The sequence below is a fragment of the Musa acuminata genome, chromosome BXJ2-9 (genome assembly GCF_036884655.1).
Source record: "Musa acuminata AAA Group cultivar baxijiao chromosome BXJ2-9, Cavendish_Baxijiao_AAA, whole genome shotgun sequence".
Taxonomy (NCBI): domain Eukaryota; kingdom Viridiplantae; phylum Streptophyta; class Magnoliopsida; order Zingiberales; family Musaceae; genus Musa; species Musa acuminata.
The window spans coordinates 5,479,445-5,493,618 of record NC_088346.1 but is presented as its reverse complement, the minus strand read 5'-3'; the positions used below and the strand labels follow the sequence as shown (position 1 = coordinate 5,493,618).

The 14,174-nt window shown below is 35.9% G+C and overlaps 1 protein-coding gene across 2 annotated transcripts; it reads left to right on the top strand.

The window, feature by feature from the left end:
• Positions 1 to 775: 775 nt before the first annotated feature.
• On the top strand, positions 776 to 13,338 carry LOC103997454 (pyruvate kinase 1, cytosolic). 2 transcript variants are annotated; one of them, XM_009418674.3, is made up of 16 exons: positions 776 to 966; positions 2,814 to 2,910; positions 3,004 to 3,101; positions 4,303 to 4,458; positions 7,348 to 7,425; positions 7,526 to 7,657; positions 8,421 to 8,501; positions 10,884 to 10,952; positions 11,039 to 11,128; positions 11,754 to 11,898; positions 11,978 to 12,066; positions 12,161 to 12,256; positions 12,344 to 12,411; positions 12,526 to 12,625; positions 12,735 to 12,791; positions 12,967 to 13,338. In XM_009418674.3, the coding sequence occupies exons 1-16, from the start codon at positions 898 to 900 to the stop codon at positions 13,120 to 13,122; spliced, it is 1,581 nt and encodes a 526-aa protein (XP_009416949.2). In that variant the 5' UTR covers positions 776 to 897; the 3' UTR covers positions 13,123 to 13,338. The 2 variants fall into 2 exon arrangements, with proteins under 2 accessions (XP_009416949.2, XP_064981006.1); XM_065124934.1 differs by lacking the exon at positions 776 to 966 and adding an exon at positions 1,754 to 1,891.
• Positions 13,339 to 14,174: the final 836 nt, after the last annotated feature.

Below are 14,174 nucleotides of genomic sequence, written 5' to 3'. Positions count from 1 at the left end.
AATTATATAAGATGATATGTGCATATGTTTAGGAGATATTTGAATATGATAGTTAGAAAAGATGAAATAATTAATATTAGTGGTATGAGAAAAAAATAAAAGAAGACCTATAAAGACTTTATTAAAATTTATAAATAAATATTTATATATTTTGAATTCAACTAAACATATGACTTTTTATAAATCTTAATAAAAAAATATAACTATTATTATTATTATATCCTTTACTAAGAGTAAAATATATTTTTTACTTTAATCTAACACAAGAAAAAAAACACTTCAATTAAATTCCGAATTGAATTGAATTATTATTATTATTATTATTATTATGACATGATTAATATATCATTTATTATAGAAGTAATTAATTGATTTCAATTCCGAATCAAACCATGTGGTGTTACTTATGCACGTCAAGCACACATTATTATTAGGAATGGTGTTGGAATCAATTAACAAGCGTTATTCAATGAGATAGCGTTATATTGATCATCACAACGATTATAACGGCCGTTATTTCAAACAAGGGTAGGCGTGACCACGCGTACCGAACTCTCCTCAAGATCCGCAAAACAACCAAAGGGGTCGCATCGGGGCTTTCATGACCGTCCGATCGATGAGAACTTTTAGGCGCACCGTCCCTTCTGTCCTCCCAATCTCACCTTAAAAGTAATCTCAATTAACACGACTCGCCAATTGGGCCCCACGGTCGACACCACTCGCGGGAAACTATATATATATGCTGCGGCTTTTGACGCGGACGAAAACCCTACTAACAAAACTCCTCCTTTTGTGCATTTCAAGATCTCGTTCCTCTCGCGGAATCCGATTCAAACCCCACCAGGTCTTCTCATCAAAGACGCAAGCTTTGGGCGATCCGAACCCTAAGGAACGGCAATGCACGGCGGGCAGATGCTGCTTGAGGAGCACGTGCGGCTCGCTTCGGTGCTTGCACCCTCCAAGACCGTGAGATGATCTCTACCCAGTTCTCTTATTGAATTTGATTCGTGTTCTTGTTGTGCGTTCATCAGTTTATGATAGGTTTATGGTTGCCTTTTATTTGCTTGACTAAAATCTTGTGTAATCTAGCGATTTTCTTGACGTGTTCTTTTGATCTTGACTCTTGCTCTACGTATCTCTCTGTTATTCCATGCTTTTATCCTATTTTGTTTGTGCGGAAACTGTATGGAAAAGAAAGATGAAACCGTTCAATTAATAGAAGCTGAGGGAGACCAATAATTCGGTCAATTTCTATATTAAGGGTGTATCGATTTGGTAGACGGTATTCCATCCCCGTTGACCATTGACCCTGCTCCAAATGATCCCCTTTTTCTGGTTTATTACCAACGCTTCCTTTCTTTCCAAGAAAATATAACTTTGTTCTCAAGAAAATAGAATATTTAATAATAAGCAAGAAAGGAAGTCTCCGTAATGGGTCTCCTAGAAATGAAAGCACATTGTATACCATGAATCGTATGAGTTTCAAGGGCTTCCACTGCTTAGAAAATATTTTGTGATCAAAGAACTAAAATAAGAAGGAAAGAAAAATAAACAATTGCAGCTGGTAGAAGAATTAAATCATAGATGCTTTTTTTGTCCAAATATGTGATAGAGTGTTGCATGGTTATTAATTCGAGATAATTTAAAACAGCTCAACAGGGAATCACATCCAATATGTTCAATTTGCCTAGTGCTTTGACGCCAAACATTCATGCAAACTCACTATAACATCTAATGCCAATATAAACTGTTTTGAAGGGTTTGCTGGTATCATATCGAATCTGTTGCAAGATCATTGAGGTATCTGGGCCATAATTTAATGATTCTTTTGGAAGACAAAGGTGTTGAGTTTAGAACGATCAAATGATCATACGGGTTTGGTGCTTCATGGGTATGCACTATCACAAACTGAAAGCAGATATGTATACCTTATGCTTTATCACCTGACTTTGATCTGCAAAGTATTTGTATGTTTGGAAAATTCCCAATCTGCTAGATATCAGTTGGAAGTTCCAATCTTCTTTGTTATCATAGTCTCCATATTTTCCAGTAAGATATGATGGACATTCTTTGATCAGCTCTTCCTCCATGAAAGATATCAAAGATATTTGTCATCTCTTTGTTCCTTCATGAACGATGTTTGTCATCTCTTTGTGTTTCAGATGTCAAAGATATGTGTTCATCCCTTGCATCATTGAACGTCAGACTCCCACATGAAAACTAATGCCTACTGTTACATTTGCTCTTCTCCAAATATTGACTCTGTTATTGCATGGTACATGCATATTTTTAAAGAATGTGTTCTCAGTTCTCTGTTACTGAATGTGTAAGCCTTACACAAACATGCCATACAAGGAAATCTGACCTTACCGAAGAGTAACTGTATCTATTCTAGAATAATCTTCGACAACATCAATAAATGATTCTTAAATAGCCTTCTGACCGCATTATAGATGCTGCCCCTTTGATGTTGCACCCTTAATGACCTTTGCTGAAAACTTGAGGTTTTCTGGATCCATCTGTATGGTCTGTACAAGAATCTTTGCATCAAAAGGAGAGGAAACAAACACTATGAGTGGAGATTTCGAGGATTATTCTTATGTTGGACAAACACGAATTATAGTCCCATATGTTTTATATTGCTGAGTCTAAGAGCTTTTTACACTGGAAATATCTATAGATGGCATGATATATATGTAGAAATTGTAGTTTCAACTTTCAACCATCAATTTGAATGTTGAATAATTTTAATGCAGTTTGCTTACTAGATAGCTACAAGCCTACAAGTATACTAATTATTTGTGAAATTACAGAAATTTTTCCCATCGTTGACTAAAATTGTTGGGACACTTGGGTCAAGTTCACGGTCTGTTGAAACAATTGAGGCATGCCTCACGGCAGGAATGTCAGGTTTGTTTTATGTATTCTTATATATCTTGGAAAGAGTTTGTTATGTATGTCCTATTAAAGTTTCTGAAACAGTGTTTTTTTTTGTCCCTCAAGTTGCACGCTTTGATTTTTCTTGGTTAACTGCCGAATACCATCAGGAGACTCTTGATAACTTGAAGAAGGCTGTGAGTAATGTCAAAAAGCCATGTGCTGTAAGTAGATATCTTACAATATCTTTTTACATCTTTGACAAGATTGTTAAATCTGTTAAAACAATTTTTGTGATGATCATATATTCAATGCAACAAAACTTATTTAGATAAGAATGCATTAGTGGCACATTTGCAGAGAGCTTTAGTAATTTTACCTACCTGAACAATAATATCTCATCACAAGCGCCACCCTTGGGATTATTGCTTTTGGAATTAACAAATAGTTCTTTAACTTTTATGTGACAAATCTTGCAGATACCTCTAACAAAATCCATAATCTTTTGTCTTAAGAGCATGTGTTTTAGAATCATATGCTTCTTTTGGTAATATGCCTGGGAATTTATTTCTCTAGGAGCTGATGAAGTCAGACTTGAGTAAATAAAACTTGAGATTCCTGTGTATTCATCTAGATAATGCTATTTGGAACTGAAAGATGAATTTAGCATTTGAGCTGCATCAAACATATGATTAGTGAACTGGAAAAGTATGGATTTCAGTTATGCACATGCATGGATATATAGTTCAACAAAAGTGATGCTTGAACTTAATGCTACCAAGATATTATGACTCGCTCTTGATGAAATGTTCTTAATTATATATTTTTTTTGTTTGCAAATCTTGATCATTGATCCATGCAATTGTAAGATGCAAATTTGCTTGGCATTGTGCTCCGCCAATTAGTTGTGTTAGCTAGAGTACCATCAGGAACATAGGACTGCTATAGATGCAAACTGCACAATGGGCAGGAGACAAAAAAAAAAAAGTTTCATTTATTTCATGCATATATGTGGTGCATTTAGGTATGGAGCTAATAGTTACTCATAATCATTAAACACTTCTGCTGGCCTGTTATTCTGTAACTTCCACAGATACAGCTGTGTTCTGCCACTAATCTGAGCTCTGGGGCAAATTTTGAAAGATTGCATTTTGCTCAAATGTTTTGACCTGGACTACATGCATATTATTCTGGCTGCAGATCTTCACTTCATAGTTAATCTGATAATTTCATAAGCTTAATTTCCCACATCTTAAAAAATGCTGATTTTTTTTATTTCATTTTTTTCTCCTGTGTCGAATTGTCTAATTGTTTTTGCCATTATTGAGGAGCTTGTGTTTCATTCTTAATCATTTGTGGTGCTGAACTATATTTTAGGTCAAAAGATATGTAGCTTATTGAACATATTATGAGTTATCGCCTCAGGTTATGCTGGATACTGTGGGTCCAGAACTTCAGGTTCACAACACACCTGGAGAACCAATTGAGTTAACGGCTGGTAATCATGTCATTATAACTCCAGATCTTTCTAGAGTTCCATCAGCTGAGATATTGCCCATAAATTTCACTGATCTTGCCAAGGTGAGTATCATATAATTGATTCTATGGATCTCTAAGTTTATGGTCTTTATTCTTATATTGGATGCAGGTACATATTGTGATCCTTCTGTGTTTGTATGACACACTCGTTATTTTCTTGTTGACATATTTATGTATTTGCAGACAATGAAACTTTATCTAGATGAAAATTTGTGCCACTTAATTAATTTTAGTCTAATTTGAATGTCAATTGAGAGAAGCTAAGCATTGTTGATTAGTCTATAGGAATAAAATATATTAAATCACTTTTTAGCAAGGATCGTAATTTCGTATCGTACCAGAGTTTTGAGAGTAACTCGGTATGGTACAATACATAGTACCAAGCGGTACACCATGGTGTACCGCTCGGTATATATATATAAGCGACGTCGCCTCCTTTTTCTACCTGCATGGGGAGAAGAAACCGAGGTTTCCTTCTTCCCGCGCAAAAAAGGGCGACGAGGTGATGTCGCCACCTCGTTGCCTCGTTTCTTCTACCTACGTGGGAAGAAGAAACATCGCCTCGACAACGCTCCGTTTCTTCTCCCTGCGACGTCGCCGAGGCTTTTTCTCCTTGCGTGGATGAGGATAAGTCGCCGACGATGCCAAGGCCTTGTCGCCTCAGACGAGGAGGAGGCGACACCTCATCTGCGGTGTCCAGCGAGGGAGGACGGCGACGGATCGGGATCGTCGAGGGAGACTGGCACCGGATCTCCAGGTTCTTCCTTTTCTTCTCCCTCGGCTCTACCTCAGCTAATACCACCCGGTAGCGGGCGACAACGGTCGAAATCGATCGTCATCAACCGATTTAAGGTGGTAACGGGGTGAAAACAACCCCAATCGATGGTACCGCCCGATAGCGGGTAGTCCACGTACCGCCCGCTACCAGCGGCATTATTCGAAATTAAAATCCTTGCTTTTTAGTTATCTTTAAAGGCCAATCCTTTTAAATGATTTTGGAGCATTTATTTGTCAATTGTATTTTCTTTTTAATTGTGATTCTGATGCTATATTGTTCTATCCAACTAGAATTTTTTTACCATTCAGACTGTTATCCAGTTATGCTTTCTCGAAGTTTACACATTGCCCTTTGCTCAATTTTTGATCTCTCCTTGCTCAAGCCAATTCTCCTGTTGTTGGAATCAATATCTATCAACTATATATAATATATGACATAGCAACATAGACAATTTTTTTGAAAGAAAATAACAGTACTTCAAACTTCAAAGATAGTTAAGTAGAATAAATTGGTATTGAGAAGTTGAAAAAAACCAGATGATTCTGAATGCATCAAAAACTGGGAAGAAAACGAGAAATGCTGATTGATGATGGCAATTAAAGTCAATGCTTCCCCTTATTCGTTCTTGTGCTCCAATTCATTAGTGATAAATGACAACACTACAAACTTACAGTTTTTTCTTAGTGAATAAACAAAAGTGTTTCAAACTACTGAATCTATTTAAACAAACAATTAAACTATGAGTTTTAGGTATTGGGCTTACCTAACATATCCTAGCATTAATCTCTCAAACTGAATCTACAGACAGGTAGGTAAACACTGTTTGATTAGAATGTGATTGTGCCCGACTTTTTTTGTATAATTAATCCAGTTGTTTGAAATTTATATTATATTGTCTACTGTACAAGGATTGTATAACAATCAGCTTGTGTAGATATGGGTCAAAACATGCAGTGCCAGAGAGGTTACAGCATGTTTCACACCAAACTAAAGAACTTGCCTGCATGTGGCTAGGTCAATTTCTGGCCTGTGGCGACTGACATAGGGGTGTACCAATAAATATGGAGGACATTCATGCCATGCTAAACAGATATTGGCATACCTCATGCCACAATACACAATCCTTGCTGCCCTTATTTATCATTTTAAAGTCGACTGACCTAACTGCAATTTTGTTATGTAAAGTTAGTATGGGCCCAAGAAGCAACAACAACAAAGCCATAAGCACTATTATGGGCCTAAGCACAGATGAAAAATAAGTTGACCCTAAAGTACTTATAGTTTACTATATTTTGTACAGCATAACAACAACCTTATATAAGCTAAACATGAAAAACTAGATCAAGCAAGTTCATTTTTCAGCTAATGATACATGACAAGCAAGCACTCCAGAAGAGCACCATTCTTATATGAGTCCTGTGCTTCTTACAGCTGGTTCATTTCTTGCTTTCTACATAAAAATCCAACTGCTTCTGTTTTTAATGTTCTTTAGTCTTTTAGGTCCACTAGGGCTGATGTAGCTCATCTTTAGAAATCAACTTAAGTAAATCTTCACATCTGTAGTTTATAAAGATAAAAGGTGAAAGCAGCTTGCCAAAATATGGTGTTCCATCATTCTACTTCAGTACATCACCTGGCCATGGACAACTTTTTGCTCCCCTATAGCATGACAGTATCACTTCATTTTGAAGGAGACTTATCATAAAATGCTTTAATTCGATTGTTATTAACATGCCTGTGGTGCATGACTTTGCTGATCAGACAAGTGATTTGAATAGTATATACAGCTATCAATGTATTAACATCTCGTCAAATAATTATAAGCTTAAACTCTCCGACAACAAGATGATCCTGTTATGTTATTTGATGAATCAGATGGAATTGATAATGTTAAAAATGTTAATAATTATTTTAATCTCTCCTATATTTTCTAGACTTAAAGTTGTTTTTCCATTACAGAGAATAATTACCTTATTTCTAAAGTAATCTGAGCCAGTTTGTCTATTCCTTAAAAAAAATGTAGCAGTAAATTGGTGTGTCTATGAATCCTTTTGTATTTATTTTCTGATAGAAAACTTTTGTTGAATATATTTAGTGGTTAGTGCCTCCTTTTGTTTTTCAATAATGTATTTTTGTTCTACATGGAACTGCAGGCAGTTAAAAAGGGTGACACTATTTTTATTGGCCAGTATCTTTTCACAGGAAGTGAGACAACATCTGTATGGCTTGAGGTCATCCTTCTAAACTTTTGAATTTTTGAACTCCTTGTTCTTTTTCTTGTTTTACAAATTTATTTCCAAATACTTTAAAGCATGAACTTCTTTTTCACAGGTTCTGGATACTGCAGGTAAAGACATAAATTGCCTTGTGAAGAACAGTGCTAGACTTTCTGGATCCATTTTCACTATGCATGTATCGCAAGTTGCAATCAGTTTGCCAACTCTGACTAGTAGTGATAAACAAGTAAGGATTACTTGATAGCAAGTACTTAGTTGCTCTGTTTAATATGCTTTCCCAACAGTGTCTTGGTTCTAGGTACATTTGTTTTTTAGATACCTTTGAGCCATGAATTGTCAGCGGGAATCTATATCTTATTCCCTGGAATTGCTATATGTTTGGCTAATTCCTTCTCATGTGAGAAAATTAAAAATAACTTCCAGTTCTTGGTTGTAGATTGTTTCATTATTTGGCATGTTGCATGTAGCTACTTGATAATAGAGGTTGTTACTTATTCCAGTTGTTAAATCTTCCTGAGAATGTTATTAATGGATGCATGTATATGATATCAATTAAGATACCTAAATTTAATTTTAACATTAGCATCCATTTATATTAGTTCCTATATGAAATTCGTTTGTAGCCCATGTGACCCAGATAAGGAATGATGTGCAAATTCTGACCAGCTTAGGATCCAAAACTTTTACATGTTGGATTAACGTCTTTGAACTCAGCTTGGTTATATAAGTGCTGGTGGTTCAAAACATTCTTCTAGTCTGCTAGTGTCATTTTGTCAAAATTGGATCAAAATTTAACTTATCCTCTATAACAGGAACTCGTGATATTTCTTAAGTTAATTCCACTATTCCTTTTGAAGTATGATCCAAGCTGGTTCTGATTGCTAATTTACACTCTCCATGCAATAACAAGTAGTATTTTTTTCATGTAATTTTTTTTGCTTTATGAAGTTGTTTCATGTAAAGCAAACTTATGATTGTTACTATATTAGGTTATCTCAACTTGGGGTTTGCAAAATAATGTTGATCTCATTTCCTTGTCTTACACCCGTCATGCAGAGGATGTGTGCGAGGTGAGTTCATTTACTCCTTTCTTGCTTTTATACCCTTTTATATGCCCATATGTAATTACAAACCATGTTTTTGATTAATCATCATTAAAATATGTTAATTATATATGCTAATTTGTCTTGATCCATCAACAAGCCTTCAATCCCATTCACGTGTGATCAGGTACATGGATCTTTTCCATCAGTAAGCTCTGTTTGGGGCAACGTTACTATACAATCTAAGGTCCATAAAGTCACTTATAGTTTTTCTAGGACAGTCTTAGGTTATTATTTTTAGCTTTCTACCACTATTTTGGATTCCCACTCCAATTTGGTGATATAGGTTCCTTTGAACATAAACAAACCAAGTATTTATTTCCTTGAAGGTGTCAGCCAACATAGCTAGTAAAGACCTTGATAGTATATCGCAATGTCTTAGGCTCGAATCCCGCCTTCGCCACTTATACTTTGCGAAAAAAAGTATTTGTTTCCTTATTAAGAAGCACATGTGGTCACACAACACTTTGGGTGCCCATCCCTAATTAAATAGCCTTTCTTTAACTCTGTAAGCAACATCTTTCTATTCAACAGTAGATCTTGGATATCAAATGCTTTTGCTTTTTAATTTCTCTTGTCCATGTATCTTAAATTAAAATTGAATCTTCTTGTCCAACATAAACGATGTTATCAGCATGCAGTGTACGTTCAATCTGATTGTACCTGGTAAGTTGAGATGTGCTGATATCGAAATATATTCTTTACATACTAAAAAGCTGATGGTCCCTGCAAAAATTATTTCTTTAAATTTATCTAATCTTGATTATAAAATATAAAGCACTTTGTGATTCAGTTTAGAGAGTTGAGACAAGAGCTTTCACATTTCTGATATCCAACAATTGATTAGACTGCTGTATTTATAAAATTTGGACTTGAACTGAACTTTGAAGGACTAACTGGTTATGGCTCAGAATAATTTTGAAGGTGGAGGACAAAGGTATCTAATTTTAGGAATTTTTTATTTTGAAAGTAAGCTTTTAGTTGGAAAGACCTTGTTTATGTATAATTTGGAAGTTCATTTATAGTTGTTGGACGACTTGATAAACTTTAGCTTTAACGGTCCTAACAATGACAAGGCATGTGGTATCTAGATTTGTTATGATTTGGCTAGACAAGATGTGCAAAAAATGCTTTACAATAGATGCCAACACAAGTGGCTGGTGGACATCACAAACGCACTGGAGCATGCCTACACAGACTAGTCTAGCGAAGAGTCACACCAATTTAAGTTGGTATCTACCAAGTGCTACAAAAACGGCATACTGCAGAACTAAGATCTCAGTTGTTGTAAGGACAAGTATTCCTATTTGTTATCTGTATTTATTTCTCTCTAGATTCTCTCCCTTAGTTTTACTTCTTTCTTTCTATTTTCTACTCAATTTCCTGAAGTATGATATGTAGAAAATCTATCGGTCTTTCTTTTCCAAGATAGACTGGCTGGATATTCTACCATTGAAATACTCCATGTATCTGATATGTAAATTGTCCTCAATGTTTTGTAGAATATTTGCTTGAGATTGCTTAAAATAATAGTAACTACGAACGTCATGAAGTTATTAATTGTTTTCATTAGAATATACAGCATAAATATCTCTTAGAAAACTAAGCAATTTTGTGCACCTATTTTTTTTCTGAGGAAATAAATTAATTTTTTGTTCAGATGAAATATGAAAATTTGAGTAGTCTAGAACTCTTAGATCCATTTGTACCCGTTGCCTCTCCTATCTTCTAAAACAGGGCAAGATTATCATAAGACAGACCGAAACCTGATATAACATGGTAATGTGGTTACTCTTTCAACTTCTTTCTTCCTCTTTTTTGTCTTTAAGCATACAAGCCGAGCTCTAGAATACTAAATGGACTTGCCTAATCTAAACTAGATGTTCCTGAATACTTACACTTGAAAACTGAATAGCCCATGTAGGAACTACTTGTTATGTGAAAGATCTTTTTTATTTTTTATTTAATTTCATGATTGCTGTTTGACATAGTTTGTCATGAATGTTTTGGTTATAGCTATGGAATTTATGTAGACCTATATATGTCAGCACAAATATGATATAGTATGATGAACTTAATATTTTCTTTCCCGAACATGGGAATTAGTATTTTTGAATTATTTTGATTTTAGTTCCATGCTCATCAGATCTGGCATGAGCTGTTGTAGGTAGAATAGGTCAAACGATTGCTACTAATGGTACTAGAAGGTAGGTGGAGTTTGGGACATTTGAAGTTGTTGCATTAATCTGATCTTACATGAGTTTTGATAGATATGCTAATGAACTGCTGCTCCTTGGAGTTCTAGATCCCCTTGTTCTTCTTAGCATCTGTTTTATTCGTTTTGTGCAGCTTAGAGAATTTCTGAAGTCACATAATCTTCTCACCACTCAGATATATGCCAAAATTGAAAATTTTGAGGTAGAGCACTATATTCACCGTTGCATCTCTCTCTCTCTCTCACATCTCTAAAATCTGTCCTGCATATGGTTTTTATGTGATTCTAGGGTTTGGATCACTTTGATGAAATTCTCCAGGAAGCAGATGGTATCATTCTTTCTAGAGGAAACTTAGGGATAGACCTTCCCCCGGAAAAGGTAATATTGCTTCCTACAACTAATTATTCTGATATATCAATTTTTTGTTTCATGTTGTGATTCGAATATGATTATGACTAGTGAAGCATGTTAATCATTAATATTCAATAAAAAAGGTACTATGCATAATGTTGTTTTTTACAATTGTCAATTGGCAAGGAGTTTGACATATCTTCTTTAGTCTCTTGCATATTCTGCAAGTTCAGAATTGAGGATGCGATCAACTAAAGACAATACGAGTACTAATAAGATTGGTCAGTTCTGTTCAAGACTTAGGATTAGTTTGAACTCTTGTGGCATCTCCATTGAATGTTTTGTAAGGACGTCCTTATTTCCTTAAGAGGCTAAGAATCACTCTTATCTTCTTTTTTCCCTTCTATACACCCTTGTCTCTCCATCTATATCAGGGACTAATATTACAAGAACTATGGTCTGATGCAAGTTTTGGAGCTGGCTTTAACAAATTGTATTATGAAATTGTCCTCAAGATGTTCACTCTTCTTGTTTTGAGTTGCAAAATACAATATGTATATCATGTCATGTCAGATCTGCAGCAATAACTGCAATCCATTTTCTGATGTTTTCCTTTCGGAGATCCACTAAGTTTACAAACTGCAATGTCCAGGTATTTGTGTTTCAGAAAACTGCAATTCAAAAATGCAATATGGCTGGAAAACCAGCTATAATTACTAGAGTAGTGGACAGTATGGTTGACAATTTGCGTCCAACTCGTGCAGAGGCAACTGATGTAGCAAATGCTGTTCTGGATGGTTTGTTATTTTGGTTCACAATATCAATACTTTTGTTCTATTGTTGACTTTGACAATATGTCAACCCTTCAAAGTGCAGGGACTGATGGTATATCGTTAGGTGCTGAGACTCTTCGAGGCCTCTATCCCGTTGAAACAATCAGGACAGTTGGCCAAATCTGCGCAGAAGTACGTTATCGAGAGTGATTTCGTTGCTCTAACCATGATTTGCAGTTTGTTTCTAAGAACTGATATGGTAAAATCTGCTCCACTCTCTTTGCAGGCTGAAAGTGTATATAACCATTCTCATCAATTTAAAAGAATCGTACAATATGTTGGTGAACCAATGTCTCATGAAGAATCTGTCGCATCATCAGCTGTGAGACAACCTTTAGCTGTCTGTTATCATACAGTTGTAAATTTCTCATCCATTGGTTTCTTATTGATCTGTTTTGATGCCATCAAGGTTCGTGCTGCAATCAAAGTCAAAGCTGCTGTAATTGTTGTGTTTACTTCGTCCGGAAGAGCTTCAAGGTACTTTAATCTTTTCTTTCAGGATTCACAAGTGTAAGATTTCAATGCCACATCATGGCAGCAGTCTTACGCTGTTTCAAATGACAAACCGATATTGATGTCCTGAACTGACAGGTTAATAGCAAAGTATAGACCTCCAATGCCTGTTTTGGCTGTTGTCTTCCCACAGGAGGGAATGGGTTCAGTGGAATTGAGTTCTTTCGGCATAACACAGGTACTTAATTCTCTTCCTAGAATGTGCATATTCTTCCAGAATCTATATGATTTGGGGAACTTGATAATTGTTTTGAAATATCTTTAATGTGCCATTGTTTCTTGTTCAGGCCAGGCAGTGTCTGGCAGTAAGAGGTGTTTATCCTATTTTGGCCCCTTCTAGTAAGGTAAGCAATCTAGTGTCTGCAAAATAATCAGGCACATTTTATTACAGTTATCCGTAGTAAACTATGAAATTTAATCTTGCTCACACGAGTATTTCTATTATAATGTGGGAAATGTGTGTTCTCATGCTCATGAGTGATTCACCTTAGCTGTAAGTAATACCGCTTTCTGATGCAGGGCGACGCGAGCATGTCAAAGGAAGAGTCAGGGTTGAAGCTTGCTCTGGGCTACGGTAGATCTGTGGGAATCCTGAAGCCTTATGATCGCGCAGTCATCTTTGAGAAGATTGGCGACTCCTCAGTCGTTAAGATTATCGAGTTCGAAGATTCTTAACAAAGTATCTATCCATAAATTTTGTATTCCAAAGTTTTTATTTTTATTTTCCAAAAATAAGAATGAGAGAACAGTTGTTTCCGTCCTTGTTTTATTGCCGGCCCGTGAGGGATTTGATCGATATTACCGACGTCATAAACATAGATGGGAACCACCACCGTCGTGGATTCATATGAAACCATTGATTCTGTCAAAATTGCAATTTGCTTGATGCTACATGGTGTTTTGTGTTTTGACACACTTCCATAGCTCAGCGTTGTCCAAGCTTGGTGTCATTTCTTGGCATTGATTCTTTGAACCGAGCTATGCAGATGATGGATAACAGTGAACTCAATTATCGGATGCATGACTCGAATCCGATGCATTGCTCCTCGTGAGCTTGGAGTAAATAGTTTCGAGGGATAAATTTGCGTATAACGACAGAGTAATCGACCAACAAGCGAACAGTAATATCCTGAGATCCTTCTCTGGAAACTCTCAGAGGTGATTATAAAAATAATTAAAAATCCCGAAAGAAAAAACACTCCGATTTTGATCGGCGACGTGATTCTTCCAAGATCACGAGGAGAAGATGGGATAATGAGTTTGCCGTCGTAGATAGAAAGAAGATCTACACGACCGTAGGGCTTAACACGAGACGTTGGGTGGTCCCGCCTATGTGGTGGGACCCACACCCAAGAGACGACCGACCTCACCAAATAGAATAAAATCGACACGCGCGGAATTGGAAACGTGGAACCGCTAAATTATGCAATTTTACACCAACGAGATTAATTTTTTTTTTTTTATTGATCGCTTCGACGAAATCCAAACAAAGACGATTTCATCCTAATCGGAGACACGAATCGAATCGAATCGAATCGGCAATCATCACTCTTCCAATAGTTTTGATTTAAGAACCTTTATATAATTAATTATAATCAAGTAATAAGCAAGCTGCAAGCTGCAAGCTGCAAGATATAAAACAAGGCAGCAACCCAGGTCTTGATATATCAATCAAGATACACCACCACATGCATGCATGATCATACTTTAAGCTGACTAATTATCAC

Excerpts from the sequence above, each read along its gene's own strand:
- LOC103997454 (XM_009418674.3), top strand. The coding sequence starts at position 898 with ATGCACGGCGGGCAGATGCTGCTTGAGGAGCACGTGCGGCTCGCTTCG. Across the intron at positions 7,426-7,525 it reads CAACATCTGTATGGCTTGAG|GTTCTGGATACTGCAGGTAA; the intron begins GTCATCCTTCTA and ends TCTTTTTCACAG. Across the intron at positions 10,953-11,038 it reads CCAAAATTGAAAATTTTGAG|GGTTTGGATCACTTTGATGA; the intron begins GTAGAGCACTAT and ends ATGTGATTCTAG.